Source organism: Heterocephalus glaber, unplaced genomic scaffold (assembly GCF_053883595.1).
Source record: "Heterocephalus glaber isolate CG9 unplaced genomic scaffold, H.glaber_assembly_v1.0 deba00001579, whole genome shotgun sequence".
Classification (NCBI taxonomy): Eukaryota; Metazoa; Chordata; class Mammalia; order Rodentia; family Bathyergidae; genus Heterocephalus; species Heterocephalus glaber.
The window spans coordinates 6,709,378-6,726,640 of NW_028258360.1; the positions used below are offsets into that span (position 1 = coordinate 6,709,378).

Here is a 17,263-nt window from a genome sequence, read left to right on the forward strand (position 1 = left end):
TCTCTGTACCCAAGCACTTGCTTTCCTACTTTCTAATCCCTTTAGAATGCACCCCGAATCTTCCCTTCTTTTCTCCTTTCCCTGGAAAAAAAATCTGATGAATACAAAGGCTTAACGGTACTCAAGAAAATTTAAAAATAGCTAACTGTGGTACTGGGAGACAGGCCTGCAGGAGGGACTTTCATCCATCCCAGACATACGGCTGGGGCAGAAGTGGCCCTGCAGCCTGCCCTGAGCCACCTCCTCTGTGCAGCCCACTTGCACCAGCCTGGAACACGAGGCTGCCCCCCGAGGGCAGAGCCAGCCACCGGACAGACCCTCTCTCCCCGAGGACCAGTGTTACCAGCAGCCTGCCTGCCACGGGCGCCCCGCCCACCAGCACAGGGACAGTGGGAAGGGGTGAGGGCCAAGAAGGTTCAACTCGTAAGTCGTTTGTATTATTTGATTTACACTTAAAATATACTTGGAAGGCAGCAGACACTCACGCTGAACAGACTGCCAACCCAAATGTTAGGCACTAAAAACTGGCTGGCATCGTTATATTATCCATTTATCAGTTTGTCACAAGAATTGGACATATCTTGTCACCGAAAGTTAGAAATAACAACTTCCCCCCTTGACTCTTGGAAAGAGACAGAATACTACTGCAGATGCTAAATTTGCACAACTACCAGCTGAGCACACAGGTCTCTAATACAAAACTGCTGACGTCTGCTCAACAGCCACTACATGAAAAATTCATTAGCTCAGTAGAGAATACACAGCTATTTGCTCCAAGAGTGTTAAAGAAACAAAGTTCAATGACAGTCAGTTTTATCTGCTATTTTAAATATTGGTCAGGGAGCTGTTTAATATTATATTCAGAAAATATGAAAAGAAAAAGACTACTAGCCACTAGAAAAGAATAGCACGATGGAGTCTTTGAAACTGTTACCATCTAAAATTCAGACGAGGGTCAGGTCGGCTCTTAGAGGATTACATATGATTAGATGAGGGATTAGAACATTAATTACATATACATTAACATCAGCTTTAAGCTGGTGTTGACAGTGAGCTTGATAAAGCATCGGCCAATGAAAACTGGTCTGCTCCAGCAGTACTAATAACTGGCTCTTACATCTGATGAATTCTGCTCTTCTGATAGTAAGACTTTCATGGGAATGAATTCATTTGTCTCATGGAGTATAATTAATAATGACTCACTGGAAGTCAAGATTACTGACGTCTAGAACAACTAGTTAATCCAACCGGGGCAGCATTGCTTGTGCCCTGTTCTGCCTCTTGGGATGCTAGAGATGCAGCCCCAGCCCGCCCTACCCCCAGGCCAACTGCCCTACCTGAATTTGGTTTTACAAAGGGACTTGTTGTTGAACTTCTTCCATTTGTACCAGCTTCTAGGTCTGGACGTCTTGTTGGACCACTATTCCTGGTTGATCCAGCAGAACTCGCATCTATATGGAAAACAAATGATTAATTACAGCTTGAAGGCCAATGGTATCCAGCTTTACATACATGTCAAGAAGCATGAATAGCAATGAACGTAAGATTCTTTATGCAAAGGACTGTGAAATACAAGAATACAATTTTCCTTCTAAGCAAAACAGTTACACTAGTTATTTCAGAGGTTTAGATCATGGGGCCATCTGTGGAAACTATAGGGAAGCTTGCATTTGGCAGGCAAAGTGTTGCAGATGACATTTCAATTTAACTGAGCAAGTTGATTGACTACTATACCAATTTCTAATTAAAAGAATAAATCTTTCTTTCTGCACAATAGGTTTTCTCTAAGTGAAAAAGGCACAACAAACACAACTCATCAGAAGTCAAGTTTTAGAAATGAGCAGAACTGCAGAGCCATGCTCTCCAGAGTCTGGGTGCTTGGGTTTTGAATCAGCGAGGCATTTGGGTTTTTAAAAGAAAATACACATTCATCGCCAATAGACACTCTGCCTAGCTGACCTAACTGTGGAGCAATCTCCATGAGAGAAGCTTAGGACATCGAGTGGAGGAGCTCAGCAAATGGGTGTCTGCTCTCACACTGAGGAGGACAGGGAGGAAGGGGGTGCCCCCTCGGTGCCACACTAGCTGGGGGCTATGCCTGGTGACAGTGGCCTCACAGAGCAGCAGATGGTCTTTACCTTGTCCAACTTTCATGAGGATCTTCATGGCTCTTGTCTGGCACACCCCTCCCTCCTGGTTATCCAGGCCCTCCAAAGACCCATTTGATGTAGCTGATTGAAAATAAAATGGACAAAACAAAAAAATAAAGAAAAAATCAGGAAATCAATAAGCCAAGTTTACATGAACATGAAATGTCTGAAAACAATCCGAAAAATAAGAATTTACTCTTAAGTCACACGAGTTTTCTAAAAGTATGGGATGCCGAAAGTCGAAAAGAAAAAGAAAAAAGAAATAAAGAAGAATGGATACTGGAAACACGTACATGGAGGCTGCTGGCCCCAGATGTCCCGAAGCTCACGCCCCTTCCCCTCCTGTGACGGTGTCAGTGTCAGTCTGTAGGTGCGAGGGGCGGAGTCTCCCCAAAGCCCTGATGCTTCAGGCCCAAACGTGAAAGAACCCAGAGTCCAAGTAGTCATCTGGAAACGTCCTAATCATCCCACGACACCTGCTTCCTCGACTACAGATTTCCTGCTTCAACAACAATGAGCCTGTTGCTCTATTTGTCAAGCATCCAAGTTCTGTAAACACCACAAGGGGAGCTTCCCACACCCCATTATTTTTCCTTCCTCCAGCCTAAAACATGCTGAAGAAGTATACTAGAGTACAGGTCTTCCCAATCTGACTTCTGTCCTCCCTCACTGGGGAAACCTCCACCAACTCTTCCAACCAAGCTGTTCGTGGTAGGAAAACTCCGCTGTGGAGGAGCCTGAACATAGGGCCACCTCTTCTCTGCGGCTGGGCCAACTTTGCCTATTTTAGCAACCAGATTCCCATTTCGTCTTAGCAGGGAGGGCCAGGGAAGCACAGAGCCTTTGTACCATCTTCAGTAATTTACTTTTAAGCCAACTATGTTCTATTGAAGCGCAATACTGTCTGTCTCTTGAGGCAGGTAAGTTCTCTGAATAGCTGTGAAAGTAATCTGCAAAGAGGTGGACGCCAGGCACTTTGATGAACTACAGGCTTTCAAACACACTTCAGGATCCAGGGGGAAGAGAAGGGAGCACTGGGACAGTGTCCCGTGAAGGTCAAGGGACAAGGAACAGAAGTGTCTCACATGCACCTCCAGACAGGCACTCCATGGATAATCACATAACTGAAAAATGAGACGTGGGTTTACTTGTTTGTGTTTTTGAATTATCGACTTCTCCTTCACTCTTTGCCTTAAAAACACAAGGTTGCCTCTTCTGCATGAGATGGTCTCCTTGCTTATCTGAGAACTCACTTAACTTTACGGCCACACAATTCATCTCTTTCTTCTGCACTTGCTGACACTAAGCTCTTCCTGGGAAAACAGGCAATAGTTGCCACAGTAATTTGGGGGGTGGAGGTTAAGTAGGCAAGATCCGCTTACAGGCTGTGGAGAATGTTCAGCAGCTAAGTAAGAGTGAACTCCGACGGGCTCTGTGTGCATCTGAGCGTCCCTGTCTGTCCTTTTCCCTCCCCCTCATAGGTGGCTACATTTCAGAGTATCTTTCCCTCCCAAACACTTCAGACAGTGTAGATTTCCACCAGCAGACACTGCTTCCGACAGTATCAGCGCAGCTGTACAATCTTCCACTCATTGTTTATAGGGTTTTCTCACTGAATTTTTCAAAAATTAGGAAGTCTTCTGGCAGGAAAAGGTGGAAAACTGATGTACAGGGCTGATGACTTCGAAAGCTTCATCGGCTCAAGTAGAATCCCCGTTTTAAAATGAACACAAATGCACGTCTGTGCAAAGCTGCTCTAAGATAACCATAATTTTCCTGCTAAGAGTTTGGATACTAAGCTGATAAATGACGAGGTCACATCTGAAAGGCAGGGCACAGAAAATGAGGAAGGAACAGGAATTGTTTATGTCAGCATTGAGGAAAAGATTCGGATTGAAAAGTAGAGAAAGTTAAAGGACACAAAGAGGAGAAGAAGGCAGGCTCGGTGGAGATGAGTCACTCCCAAGCCTAACACCGCCTCTGCCAGGGGATCCCCCAAGACGAGCAGGCTGCTGGGAGTGGAGGGCCGCGCTGCAGACATCTTTCCCTTAGCTCCTAGGTCAGCGCCTTTTCGGGGTGTGGCTGCCTCTGTGCCAGCTCGCCAGGGTGACCCCAAACGGTGCCCAAAGGACCTCACAGGTGGTCCAGTTAAATTGCAGTCCGCAACTTAGCACCCCTGAGGAGAAGACAGGAAGAGGAGCCGTGTCCCTGAGAAGGAAGCTGCTTTGTACCTTTCAGTTTGGCTTCAAGGCCTGAGCCCAGGAAGGAGGCGGACAGGGGCACCGGGCTGGGGTGGCTAGGTGGGCACAGTGGACGGGACAGCTATACTGCCCATGGCAGGCTCCGCCTCTCCTCCCTTCCAGCTGACTCGTTGCCTGCACAACCCTGGAGACACCTCCTGCTAACCCTGAAACAGCACCCACAGGGCCCGGCTGCTCAGCAACGGCCCACACTATAAACGGCCGGCCTGCGTCCCACCGAGGTCACTGCCAGAAACGGGGAGTGATCCACGCTGTCACAAAAGCCCTCCGCCCAGACTTCAGCTCTCCCTGAAACTCGAAGGTAACCCTTCCAGGGAGCCTGACAGCATTCAGTGACTTCAGTTTCATATCTGATAGAAATATAATTTCCCATTGTGAAGCTAACTTCCCTCTTCCCCGCGAGGTTCTAATTCGAGAGGTCACCGCCCTGCGGGAACAATGACCTGGCCAAAGTGTGCTATCCCTGATTGTGCCTCTTTCCCGGCAGTAAACTGGAACGCAGCCCCAAGGTGACTATTCTGCTTTCTCCTGCCACAGGCTGGGCACCCAGAGGCGTTAAAAGGCTTAGCGGCTGATTTTGAAAAATAACAAGAAAATGGCTAATGCTTGGGACTAATATCTATTTCCATTTCAGGAGACAATTTTGTGATTATTTTTATTGTTCATTTGAAAGTCTTAGGAATTTTTAACTTAGAGAAAGAGTAAAAATAAATTGTCACCTTATTACACGGAATTTTTCTTTGTATGTCTGCACCAGCATTATCTAATGCAGCCATAATCATAGCATTACTAAATGGATAAAATTGCATTTAATCATTGAGGGAGAGACAGAAAAAAATAACACTGTTATAACTAAGCTTTTAGTGCCCAAACACTTTTCTTCCCTTGGCTCAAGGAGGAAAAAAATAGCCTTTATAATTAAAAATTTCTTAGGAGAGTTTCTCCATCCAGTTGGGAGGTAGGCTTAGTGAAGATACGTGGGCATTTTGCAGCCTGCTTTTAAATGCTTTTGCTCTGGGGGTCTAACTGCTTGTAGTGGGGAGTCCCTGCCTGGCCCCCAGGACCTGACTTCCAGGTGGCAGACATCCCTGCTTAGCTAAAAAGCACCCTGAGTCCATACTGCCCAGCTGCTGAGCTCACCATGGGTCCCGTTCACTACGGAGAAGGTAAACTGAGGAGGGCGGGGAGAAGGGAGAGAGGGCGAAGGACCAGGGCTGCATTCGGGGTGACAGAAGCTGATCCCCAAGACGCTCAGCCACAGCTCTCCAAGGGGGCTCTGCTGGGTGGTCAGGTTGATAAGAGACTGCTTATTAGATCAAGAATCAAATTGCTCTATCTGGACCCTTATGTGGGTTTAATTCATCACAAAGATTAGGAAAGAAGGCAGCAAAAAAAAAGAGCATTCCTATGATGGACACTTTTTAGGTTCTCATGGAAAAAATGAAATGTTAAGATACTTGATACACTCTGGAGGACACTATTCTGAAACGTAGCTCACCAGATGGGAAGGGCTTATGGGTATGGAACGGTCACTTAAAGCAAGTATATCAAAGTACACGGTCAGGAAAACCACAGAACAGTAATGACAAAAACTGAATCTCCACACAAAGCTGGACTTAACTCACCTCATGCTCTCTTCATTCAGTCATCAAGCAAACGGCATTTTAAGAAAGGCCCATCAACATTCTCTGCTTGCACTGTTCCTTCCCACCCAATCAGCCCTGCAACATGGGTTTCCTAGGTCACGCGTCCCACACACCAGTTTCCCTGCTCTCAACAAAGACTCTGGAGCAGCCAGCGGCCTGAGGAGTGGCGAGGCCAGGAACCACGGAAGGGCCGAGTCCAGTGAGAAACAGGGCAGCAACGCCGCGACCCTGAAGTCATGCTGAACCGGGTCACTGTTTTCTTCCACCAAGGGCTTCGAACCTTTGTGTGTAAGGGTGGGCATTGGGAAAGAAGAAGGCAGGGAAAGACGTGATTGTTTAATATCAATATAGCAGCCAGGAAGCTAACAGCTGGCTCCTGATCCTCATCTCGGTTCAGGTTCAGAGTATGTCATGTCAACGCAGAATATGTTCTAGGACTCACGGTGGCCTCAGGCCTTGAGTAGCGTGGTTATCATTTAAGACACTGCTTCAGTAGAAGGAAGGCCAGGAACATGGAAATGGTAATGTCCACAAGAAGTCAAAAATAAATCCCTGGGTTTTTTTGTATTTGTACTGGGGATCGAACTCAGGACCTTGTGCTTGCCAGGCAGGCTGCGGCACCCCTGAGCTACATCCCTGGCCCAATGCCTGGTTTTTTAAAAAAAGTTAATTAACAAACTATGTACAATGTTCTCAGAAGAAGAGGAAACATTCACTTCTGAAAGCTCCCTTTTTCTGTGCCTCTCACCCTGGCTGAACAAGGACTGCATCATTCTGACCTTCTGTGGGGCTCGATGCTGGCATTTAGCTTAACAGCAACAGAGTCAGCATTGCTTCAGATCCCATGGCACTTCATCCTGTAATACTAACTGCCTTGTCTTAAAGCAAGTGTTACAGTACACTTCTTAGAGCGCCTCAGAAAGAAAGAAAGAAAGAAAGAAAGAAAGAAAGAAAGAAAGAAAGAAAGAAAGGAAGAAAGGAAGGGGAAAGGAAAGGAAGGGAAGGAAGGGAAGGAAGGGAAGGAAGGGAAGGAAAGGAAGGAATGGAAGGAAGGAAGGAAGGAAGGAAGGAAAGTACAGAGGAAAAGATTTGCAAACCTCTCCTTGACAAGACAGCTCTGGCTCACGTTTGGTGAGCTTGCTCGGGGAGAAGGGATCCGGGCACAGTTAAATCGCTGTATCATTCGAGCTGGCAGAGAGGTGGGGGTGAATCTCTCGCCCAAGGAAACACTGTTCTAGTAGGATGGGAAGACTCACTTGAATTAAAACCACATCGCTGTAGTTGTGTTCTGAAATTTTAAAGCAGCAAATCATGCATGAAGAAGTAATAAGGGGCTGAGCCTCCATGATTTCTACACAACACAATTAATTACTTTCTCCTCCAAGCACCACGATTTAGAAAAAAGCAAATCCTTACACGAAGATACTCTTGCTTCCTAGCACTAAAAAATGACTAGCGGTGCCGTGAATCAAGTACAAGGGGTCGTTCTTGAGCAGAGTGGCTTCATTTGAAGCCACTTGCTCGTGGTGAGCAGGGCTAGGAGACTCCATTGGCAGCTCTGAAACATTAGTTTTAAAAGATGCGAACAACCTTGAAGCTTTGCGGCGAGCTGCATTTGTTCATATGTGCTTAAGAGGTTTCACTGACATCAGTTCCTCAGCTACTTTGTCTTGGTCAGAGACAGGCCATGGGGACACCGTGCAGGCCCTGGGAGTGGGTGGCCGTCCAGCTGCACCACGCACGGTCACCGACACCACACCTGACACAGGCGTGTCATTGCAGTTCACCCAGAAAACCCGAGCCACTAAAAACTACAGTTTAAGTAAGCAGCAGTCGCCCGAGATGCTCGGAGCCACAGGTATCTGACAATACAGACGGGTCATCGCCAGCCACATACAACAAGCAAAACAGACGGCAAGCGTGTGCTGCCTATGCGTGTGCTGCCTACGCTTGTGCTGCCTATGTGTGTGCATGTGTGTACATACCAAGAAAAGAAACAAAGGTTAAGTGTCCTTTATCTTAGTGTGTGGAACCAGAAGGGATTTGGATTTTGGAATTTAGGACTAGGGGACATCTGCATAAACTTGGCATGCCACCCCCTGAAAAGTTTTGGATTTTTAGAGTGTTTGGGATTTCAGATTTTCAGGTCAAGGATGCTCCACTTGTACAGTCCAGACTTGACCCAGCACCCTCACTTCTGGGTGAGCAAACAGTGCCAGTGCTATACCCCCCCCCAAGGGTTTAAACACACGAGATTATTTATGAAATGCTTTACTTCACATCCCCTTAAAATTACTGCTTGCAACTACTTGGTGTCTTGATTTTTAATGAATTCAGTTGAAGTAAAACATTGCTTTCTAGGTCTAAAATTTTATCACCAAAGTTATGATGATTTATGCAAATAGAATTTCTCATTAGGTTAAAAAGTTTCAACATGATTTCATAAAAAAAAATAAAACCTTTTCATCTCATATACTGCAAGGGGGATTTCTTACAGCCACAGTGACTCGGACAAAGTTAATCCACAGGGGACAGTTTAGTCAAAAGTGAAATAAGCACCCTCACATTGCAGAGTCAAGCTTAATATGCCCCAAAACTTACTCAGAAAGAGGAATTGTGTTTTAAAAATAGGCAGCCAGATGACCATTTCAATAGTAATGACTAAACTTGCACTAAAAAAAAAAAAAAAGAATGATGCAATAGTTCTAAAGAAAAATCATAATTCACTATTGTCTCTATTAGCTTAAGTACTCAGATTTTTAAAAAAGAAATTTCCTGGTCCAGAGGTGGCGATAATATCTAATGAAAATATTCTGAACCATGAAGTAGCCTGTGTTGCACTGCGTTGTTTCTAGCACATAATCCATTGCCCACTCTGTGGTTCGTAAGTCCTAATCATTAAATATCTTTGCAGAGACAGGGGAAGTCTGGCGTGGGAAGTCCTCGGCTCGGGGCACGCTCACCCCAGGCCCTGGTCCCCGGTCCAGCGCTAACGGTCCCAGTGATACTAATGGCCCCGACCCTGCGGGCTGGGCTGCATTGTAGTGCAAAGCGTGTGTCGGAGGCCAAGTTCATCCCCGGGCCGAAGGACCTCACCGCGTGCATAATTAATGTCTGCTGACAGCTGAGACGTAATAGTGCGGACAAGAACATGTGTCAGGTCCGTGGCACAGGAGTGCAGATGGACATGATGCTACCGGCTCTGACCACTGAGAGCTCCACAGTAACCCCAGAAAAGTGACCCCGCCTAAATCCGCCCTGCTTGTGAACCCTCCTCTGTCCAAGGGACTTGTTCTCTGCTCTAAGAATCCAGGGAAATTTTCCACGTTTGCGTCAGTAAACGAACACCTTCATCTCCTGCTTTAACACCAGGAGCCCCCAAACTAGGCTACTTTGCTAATGAAAAAGACCACTGTCCACACAGAATTGTCTTCCAGAAAACCACAGCCTGGCTCATCTGCAATGGAATCAATTATGTTCCTGCCCAGGGCTGGGCAAGTCCATCTGTCCATCTGTCCAGCCTTCCATCCACCAAAACTGCAGCGCTCATACTTGGCTAAGGAAATTTAATGTCTCTTATTGCCTCTCTTTGCATATTTGAGATTTTTGTTGTTGATAACTACTATCTAGCAACTTTCTACTGAGGGGCTGAAGTTACTTACCGATGTTATAAAAACAGTGTAAGTTCATTGCAGAAACGGAATTAATAGTTCTAAAAAAATAAATATCAAAATATCTAGCAAAATGATGACCACCTTTTTCCTGTGGCACTTCCTCCTTTCTTACTATGCTGAAGGTTGTTTCTGTTTGTTTGAGATTGGAGACTCCCTTGTTGCCCAGACTGGCCTTAAGCAATCCTCCTGCCTCAGCCTCCCGTGGAGTCAGCTCGGACTATGGGCATGAGCACCTGCTTGCCCTATAGGGCTGCCTCACTTCAGCTGTGGAATATATGGTGGAAATTAGTCCTGTGGAGCCCAGGGGATGACAAGGCATCAGTACCAAGGGGGGCACAAGCAGAGAGCCATCATTCACATCGCATGAGCTGATGGATGCACTCATGCTACGTGTGCAACTCTGAGTGTGCACTGTCTCCCCTCACTGCATGTGTACCATGTGGGCTGCGTCCCATCCTCACGGTTTCTGGGTACAAATGAGGCAGGAGGCACATTTCGCAGCCACGGGAACTGCACCGAACTCCTCCTGCTGTCTTGTCTGGCTTTTGCTTTTCTTGGGGCAGGCAGTGGAAACTGCTCTGTCACCTGCATTTCTAGACCCGAACGTGGGTGAGAGTGAGCGAAGGCCACAGCATGCCCTGCGCGACCCAACACCCAGACAGACTCCAGGACTTGAAGGACAGATGACTCCCACACATCAGTTTCTGCAAGTAATCTTGGTTAGGTCTGCTGATGCCTCTTGGCTATTTTTTCAAAGTGTTTTATTTTGCTTTAAATTTTTATCTTCATGATGAATATTTAAAGGCTGTTAAGAAAGAAACTTGTCCTCTTTTATGCTTGCGCTAGGTCTCCTGTATTGTTCAATTATTTATAAATCTAAGTGAACCTTTAAAAAGCTATAAATACAGAGGCCAGAGATATTAAGATGCATTTTATGAAATAACAGAGGCAGTGCTGTTCTGAGTCATTCCTACAGAATTCTTTTTTTCTAAGTAATATCCTTCATTCCTCATCTGCTCTTAAATTTGTTGCACCAATGGTATTTTGCCTCACCCTACGTCTCAACAATTTCCCCTCACTCTGCAAATCACAGTCGCCTTCTCTTCCCGTGAGTCACTCGGGGTAAGGGCTGGTATCACAGGGCCCTTGCTGTCTGGTTTAACTGAGATAAACTCCCCACTGCCCTGGACAGCCTTGAATGTGGACAATGTCCCCACGCACCTCAGTCTCATGCTCTCCCAAGCCCTGAGGTGTCTGTGACAAGCATCCCAGAGGTCCCGCGTCCTCGACCTGCAGTTCCAACACCATGAAGACCTCCTCAGCAAAGTGTAAAGAACCAGGCTTTCTCTGCATTTTACTCAACAGGAGCCTGCCTGGCACGCTCTGAAAGAGGTGTCGATGCAGGCAGAGAAGGAGCTCAGATTATGTTAGCAAATAACAGGAAGATGCTTCTAAGTAGCAGACTAATGGGCCGAGGCCTCCCCTAGCCAGTCTCGGTGATAAGGTGAGTCTGACACGCCTATTTACACCCTTTGGGATCTGGTGAAATAACCAAGAAGAACTCAGTCTTCTGGGTCACGGGGAACTGAGAAGAGCCCTGGGAGGTTGGTGACCTGCCAAGTGGGGCCTAGGATGACAAGTGTCTGAAGACACCTCCTTGTTTGCGTCCTCCGGGGCTGATGAAGGATTGCCAAAGAGCTCGGGTGACTTCAGGAACAATGACACACAAACACACGCTCCTTGCTAAAGGTAGCCCAAGTGCAAAGAACTCTGGTAGCACTCAGACTCTGGTCTCGAGCTTCCTCGGCTCCAGAGCAAACTCATCCTTGCAGCAAGCATGGAAGCAAGCACCTGGCACCTCACCATGCACACCACATCGGCCCTGAGAACAGGCACGATCCACACCCTCATTGTTCAGATAGAGACTGAGGCCTCAGGACAGCTCATGGGACTTGCTGAAGGGCCCAAGAGCCCAGGGCTACCAGGGCCAGACTCAGGGCAAGGGGTATTGCCCGGCCTCTAGGCTCGCTGCTGTGCGGTCTCCCCAGATTCTTATGAACAGCACTTTACAGGAAGAGCAGCTGAGGGGAAACACAAATGTCTTTAAATGCTCAAAATGAGTGAGTGCATGCAAGGTGTCAAATAGGAATCGCCACCCCTAAGTCAGGGGACCTGAGATAGGATAACGTTGCCACGCTGCCGTACCTGATATACTGAAGGATCCAAGTGTGGCTTTTGTCACATTTATCATGCATACATAATTCATCAAGCAAAGTACATAATTACTTTATGGACATCATGCATTCTAGAAGATTCTGTATGTCCAAGGACACTTGCAAGCTGCTGTAACTATTGTGCTAGGGAAAGAGATCTCAGTATATGTTGGTGTCACCTGCCAAACCTACTCCCTGGAAATAAGCAAATCAAAAGCAAAAAAGAAAAACAAAAAACAATCAGAAGAAAAGAAACATATACATGCTCAACCAAAATAAGGAAAAGAATCTACTATCCTGCTTTGGCTCTTTCAGAATATTGTTTCATTCTTTCTGGGCAAGCATTTTACTATCTTTTGTGAGTTTGCTCTAAAGTGGAATACATGCCTAAAAACTGCAAAGCTGCTTGTGGAAACTTCAATTTTGCATGCCCTTATTAAAAACAAAATTGCTTTGGACAACCAAGCCAAGGAGGGGCAGAAGAAATGGTAGGTCCTCCCGGCTCATTCAGCGTTTATCAGGGAGGACTGGCAACTGAAGACCCCTGTGAACACCATAGGGTACCTGCATTCTAGAACTTTTAACCAAACAGTCTTTAGAAACTTCTAGACAATGACAAGACCACGACTTGGCCACAAATTTACAGTGAAATAATGCCAAAGCTGCATGAAATGAAATGAAGAGGTTTTCTATGAATACTACTTGCCTCAGCTCCACTGAGGCCACTGATCACCTGAAAAGCATCAACATGATGAGATTCACTTCCCCTCCACCTCTACCCCACATGGTTCTGGAGGTGTGACGAAACCCTCCTGGGGTACCTTGCCTGGTCTACCAGAAGCCCAGAGCATCTTCGTCCAGACAACAGGGCATCACCTTACACACTGAACTTGCTGACTCCTTCAGCTCTGCACTGTCACCTCCACAAGACACTCGACCAGGCACTGAAAGAGCCTCTGAGGAGACTTTCTGGGCTGGGAACACAAGAATTCTTTTCATGTATTAAACTGAACATTTACTATGTCCAACAGCACTTCCCTGAACATTCAGTGATTTCACAAACATTGAAAGAATTTTAAAGACGTGATAAAAATAACTACAAGTTATGTAAAATACTGACTCCGCTTTTAAGGTAATTAAGGATTGGACTGTGACAAAGAACAGGGGCCTTTTCTGACCAAGCAATCACAGCATTCCCATCTCCTGATCATTTAAAGATTAGGCGATTTTATTATGCAAACTATGCCCAAGGCTGATGGCTGAAATAGATCACTTGAAAAAGTCTGTTCTAAACATGTTCTCGCAATATCATTTTGCCACATGTCAAAGCAATTAACCATCCATGAGAAGAACTAACAAGGATGTGTATCATTTTGTCATTGTTAAGGGAATTTAGTGGATACTTGGTAAGTTTAAAAGTACAGTTCCAATTAAATATCAATACCTACTTTGAAAACCCAAGTGTGGTGACTCTTAAATCAGGTAACACTACAAATCTAATGCAGTCGTTCAAGAATTTAGGGCACATCCCATCCAGTTCAGTGGAGAAGAACCACACGTACACATGATCATGTGTTAGATTGGTTCATCCAACCATACAGTGCATCCTCCACCATGAGCCTGAACCACAACAATCCAAAGTTTTCCAGACAAGGAAACTAAGGTTCAAAGAAACAAAGTGACTTTTCTCATTAAACTCAGGCAGCAAGACTAAAAGGCAGGGCTCTGGCCCCTGGCCTAATTCTGCACAAACACGACTCCTGCGGGGACTTAGCCAATACGCACGCATCCCACTGAGGTAAATCAAGCTCAAGCCCGACCTCCGTTTCCACAGACCACAGCACACTATAAGCACGCAGTGAGATGCTCTTGGTGGTAGAGGTGCCCAACGATCAGTCACTAAACCCAAGGCTGAGCACATGTCGTCTCCTAGCAACTCAAACCCAATTTTATTTACTGCCCCACAGAGACTCAATCCTGTGCACCCTCGGAAGCATCCTAGTAAGCCTGGGTACGTCCTTCGTGCTATCTATCCCACACCGTTACGTGAAAGTACTGATAGAAAAATCCCTGTCCTCAAACAGCCGGAACGGAGGCCCTGTGGCTGTGCGTGTGTGTTTGGTGTGGAAGGCAGTAGCTTTTAGAAAGCCCTTGACTAGGTTTGGTTTCCTGGGATACCCGAAGGACCCGTGCAAAGTCGACATTCATGTTTAAGACTACTTTAAAGCAAGTTCTCCTTGCTCATTTCCTTGCAAGGAAGGGAAGCTTGTGTGCCTAGGAGCTGTGCTGTAGGGCGGATGAGAGAGAACCTGGCTTCCACATACTCCCGAGTATCAGAAATGCGCTCCTTGCTTGAGACTACAGAAATCCCTTCAAGTCTGCCAGAGTGTGGGTCACTGGAATTCCCGGGAAAGCTCTGGGCCTGGGGCAGATCTCTTCAGGGCAACATTTAAACAGCTCCTCATTGTTTCAAACCCGAAACACCCCTGAAAAATCCATTTTAAGATTCACCTACCCCAAGCTACCCTATTCTTTTGAACAGTAAGTCACAATTCCAGGGAGAGCTCAGGAGGTCAGAGCAGCCTGGCTGCCTGTTAATGTGCATGAAGAGCTCCCAGGAAAAGTAAGAGATGCCATTTCTGTGTAGGTTTATATCACAGTGATAAACTATGCTTCTAGCACAAACTTCTCGTGTATCGCTACAAAGCAGTTATGAAATGCACCTACATTAAGCAGGCACACTGATGAACCATTTTTTGGTTGCATTTCTTGCATATTATTTCTGATGAATGGTTAAAGTTTTCATGTTTATTGAAATCCCACTTTTACCCAGTGGGGACCTAGAAATGTCATAAACTAAAGTACAAGGAGAGAATCCATCTAGGTCTGGCTTCTGTGCATGGGAGAGACTCGGGCTACAGCCATGCATCTGGGGATGGCATCTACCGCCTGGTGCATGGGGTCAGGTACCCACGCCCCTCCTGCTTTCTCCACCCCACCAGGACTACAGCCTTTTCATGGATTCATCTGAGGTCAATTTCTGTTCCCTAAAAATATCATGCTAGACATTAGCTTCCACTGAAAAAATCTTCACCTGTTCATTAAAAAGACATGTACTTTTAGGCTTCCAAAAACTTTAACATTTCCATTTATTTTACCTTGTAACTATATTTTCAAATGATTTCCCTATGATTTTGTACACTTTTCAATCCCATCTGCCTTGTTTCAATCCAGAATGCTTTTATTTTCATTTTATGACAATTATTAATATATCTATGTAATTTACCATTTCCCCTTTTCTTTTTATTCTTGGAAAATAGCACTCTGTGCATCAAGTTGGCTTTCAAAACAGCTTTTCAATCTCTGTGGCATTTCATAGTAAGAGACATAATTAGGTGTCTATGACCACCTTTGTTTTAATTACTACTGTGGTAAAAAACACCTATTATGGAGCCCTGGGTGAGTATTCAGGGAGCTGCCGGTTCACAGGGGGAGAAAGCCAGGCCTTTAATCTGATCACCGAGCAGTGGCAGGGGCCCAGCCAGCAGACGAAGTTTCCTAATGAGCTCAAGTCCCTGGAAACAAATGAGAATCCAACCCAGTTAGGAGTGTGACTTTAAGCTGCAAAAATTCAAGAAAAGCATTTTATTGCTTGAATCATGCAAACAGCTGTCTTAATCTCCCAGACATCACGGTGGCAAAATCCAGGCCCAGAGAATCATCCTGGCTGGTGCCAGTGCATGATGTGCTCAGTCGTCTTTGGACTGCACAGCCTGTGAGCTGTCTGTCCTCAGACAGAATCCGGTGGGTAGGGACCATCCATTCCTGAAATCATGTGCCAGTGCTGATATTTCTAAAGTAATTCAGTGAGCAGACCCTAGCTTTGTCTTTGTCTTCTAAATCTGTTTCCACATGACCATGTCTAAAGGCGCTTTACCTGGAAGCCCCATCCTTCCAACCGCTGAGCCCCCCACCCTGGACTGAGACCATCTCGGGGAAAGTGTCCCACTCTGCCACTTTGTCCCCTGGTGACCTCCAGCACTGAAGCATAGTCATGGCCCAGAATAAACACTGAATGAAGGAGGAGATGGATGGATGGATGGATGGATGGATGGACGGACGGACAGACAGATGGATGGATGGAGAGAAAAGGCATCGCACAGATTTACCTATCAAAATCCCACCAATGCTCCTTAAAAATACTACCATAGTAGAGATGCTGAGTATATTCATATAATCCATTTGTTTCAATATTCTAAGAACCTTAGGAGTTTTTTTCCCCCTCTTTGGGTATTTATATTTAATTAATACTAAGGGTCCCAAGTCAATTAAAGTTTCTTTGAAAAGAAAAAAAGTAGACAATTTTTAAGCAAGGATTTTTACCAAACTATACACCACAATAATTTTAAGAAAAGAATAGATACAAACCTATTTAGCTTATCCTAATTTCTATAAAAGAAAGGAATAGAATTGTACTTACATATAATGTAGTAATCTTTGTTCTTCTGAAATTCTAGACCCCAGAGGTTAGGGCTGAACTCTTGGAACTTGATAGTAAATTTCACATCCTGGTCTGGACGGGCACAGTTGAGCAGTGGGGTATTTTCCTTCTTAATAGTGCATCTGTCTGCTTGGTCTTTATCAACCATATAAACTTTATAATATTCATATTGGCCAACAGTTTTAGAGTCCACTTTGGGGCAAATAATATCCAATTTGTCTCCTATCTGTGGGTATAGTACCAGTCCTTGTCCAGGTAGAAATCTAAAAGTATAAAAGAAAAGCCATTGAGTCGATCAAACTTGACAATTTTCATGGTAGTTACCATGAAGCCAGACATCAACAATAACCCCAAACTACAACTTTTCAGATCCACACTTTCATTTACTCAAAGTCTCAGCTCAGATCCTGAAGGGATAAATGCATTTAGGAATGAAGCTTAAAACAACAAAAACAAAACCAGAAATGGGTCCTTTCTTCTAAGCCACAGGAGCGGGCAGCTGCTGACATCTGGTCAGCTCCTCTCCCCTGCAGTACTTCAGTACTCCTTTGTGCCACTGGGCAGTAACTTCTCCTGCAAGGTGAGTCAGACCTCCCCACCTGTTTGTTATTTTTTAACCATTGGCAATTTGGGTTTATTGAGCATGCCTCAGAGAGCTCATCAATCCCAGGGCACAGGTCAGTACTAAGACTTTGTTGTCCTGTTAGTCTCCATATGCTATTGATGTTAATTAACAGACAAGTTTCATCAGGAATGTTTCAAATTACTTATCATACATAATTAGTCACTGATCAAACAATGGGCTTTTTTATTGCACC

General features: G+C 45.4%; 1 protein-coding gene across 2 annotated transcripts in view; it reads right to left on the reverse strand.

The window, feature by feature from the left end:
* Efnb2 (ephrin B2) overlaps window positions 1–17,263 on the reverse strand; it is a 44,172-nt gene that overhangs the window by 6,911 nt on the left and 19,998 nt on the right. The window contains exons 2-4 of one of the 2 annotated variants that reach the window (XM_004858565.3): window positions 16,425–16,708; window positions 2,139–2,231; window positions 1,338–1,451 (exon numbers count right to left, since the gene is read on the reverse strand). In XM_004858565.3, coding sequence (XP_004858622.1) covers window positions 1,338–1,451; window positions 2,139–2,231; window positions 16,425–16,708 — 491 coding nt within the window. Of the gene's footprint in view, window positions 1–1,337; window positions 1,452–2,138; window positions 2,232–16,424; window positions 16,709–17,263 lie in introns of those variants that run through there. The other variant, XR_015443821.1, reaches the window with a different exon arrangement.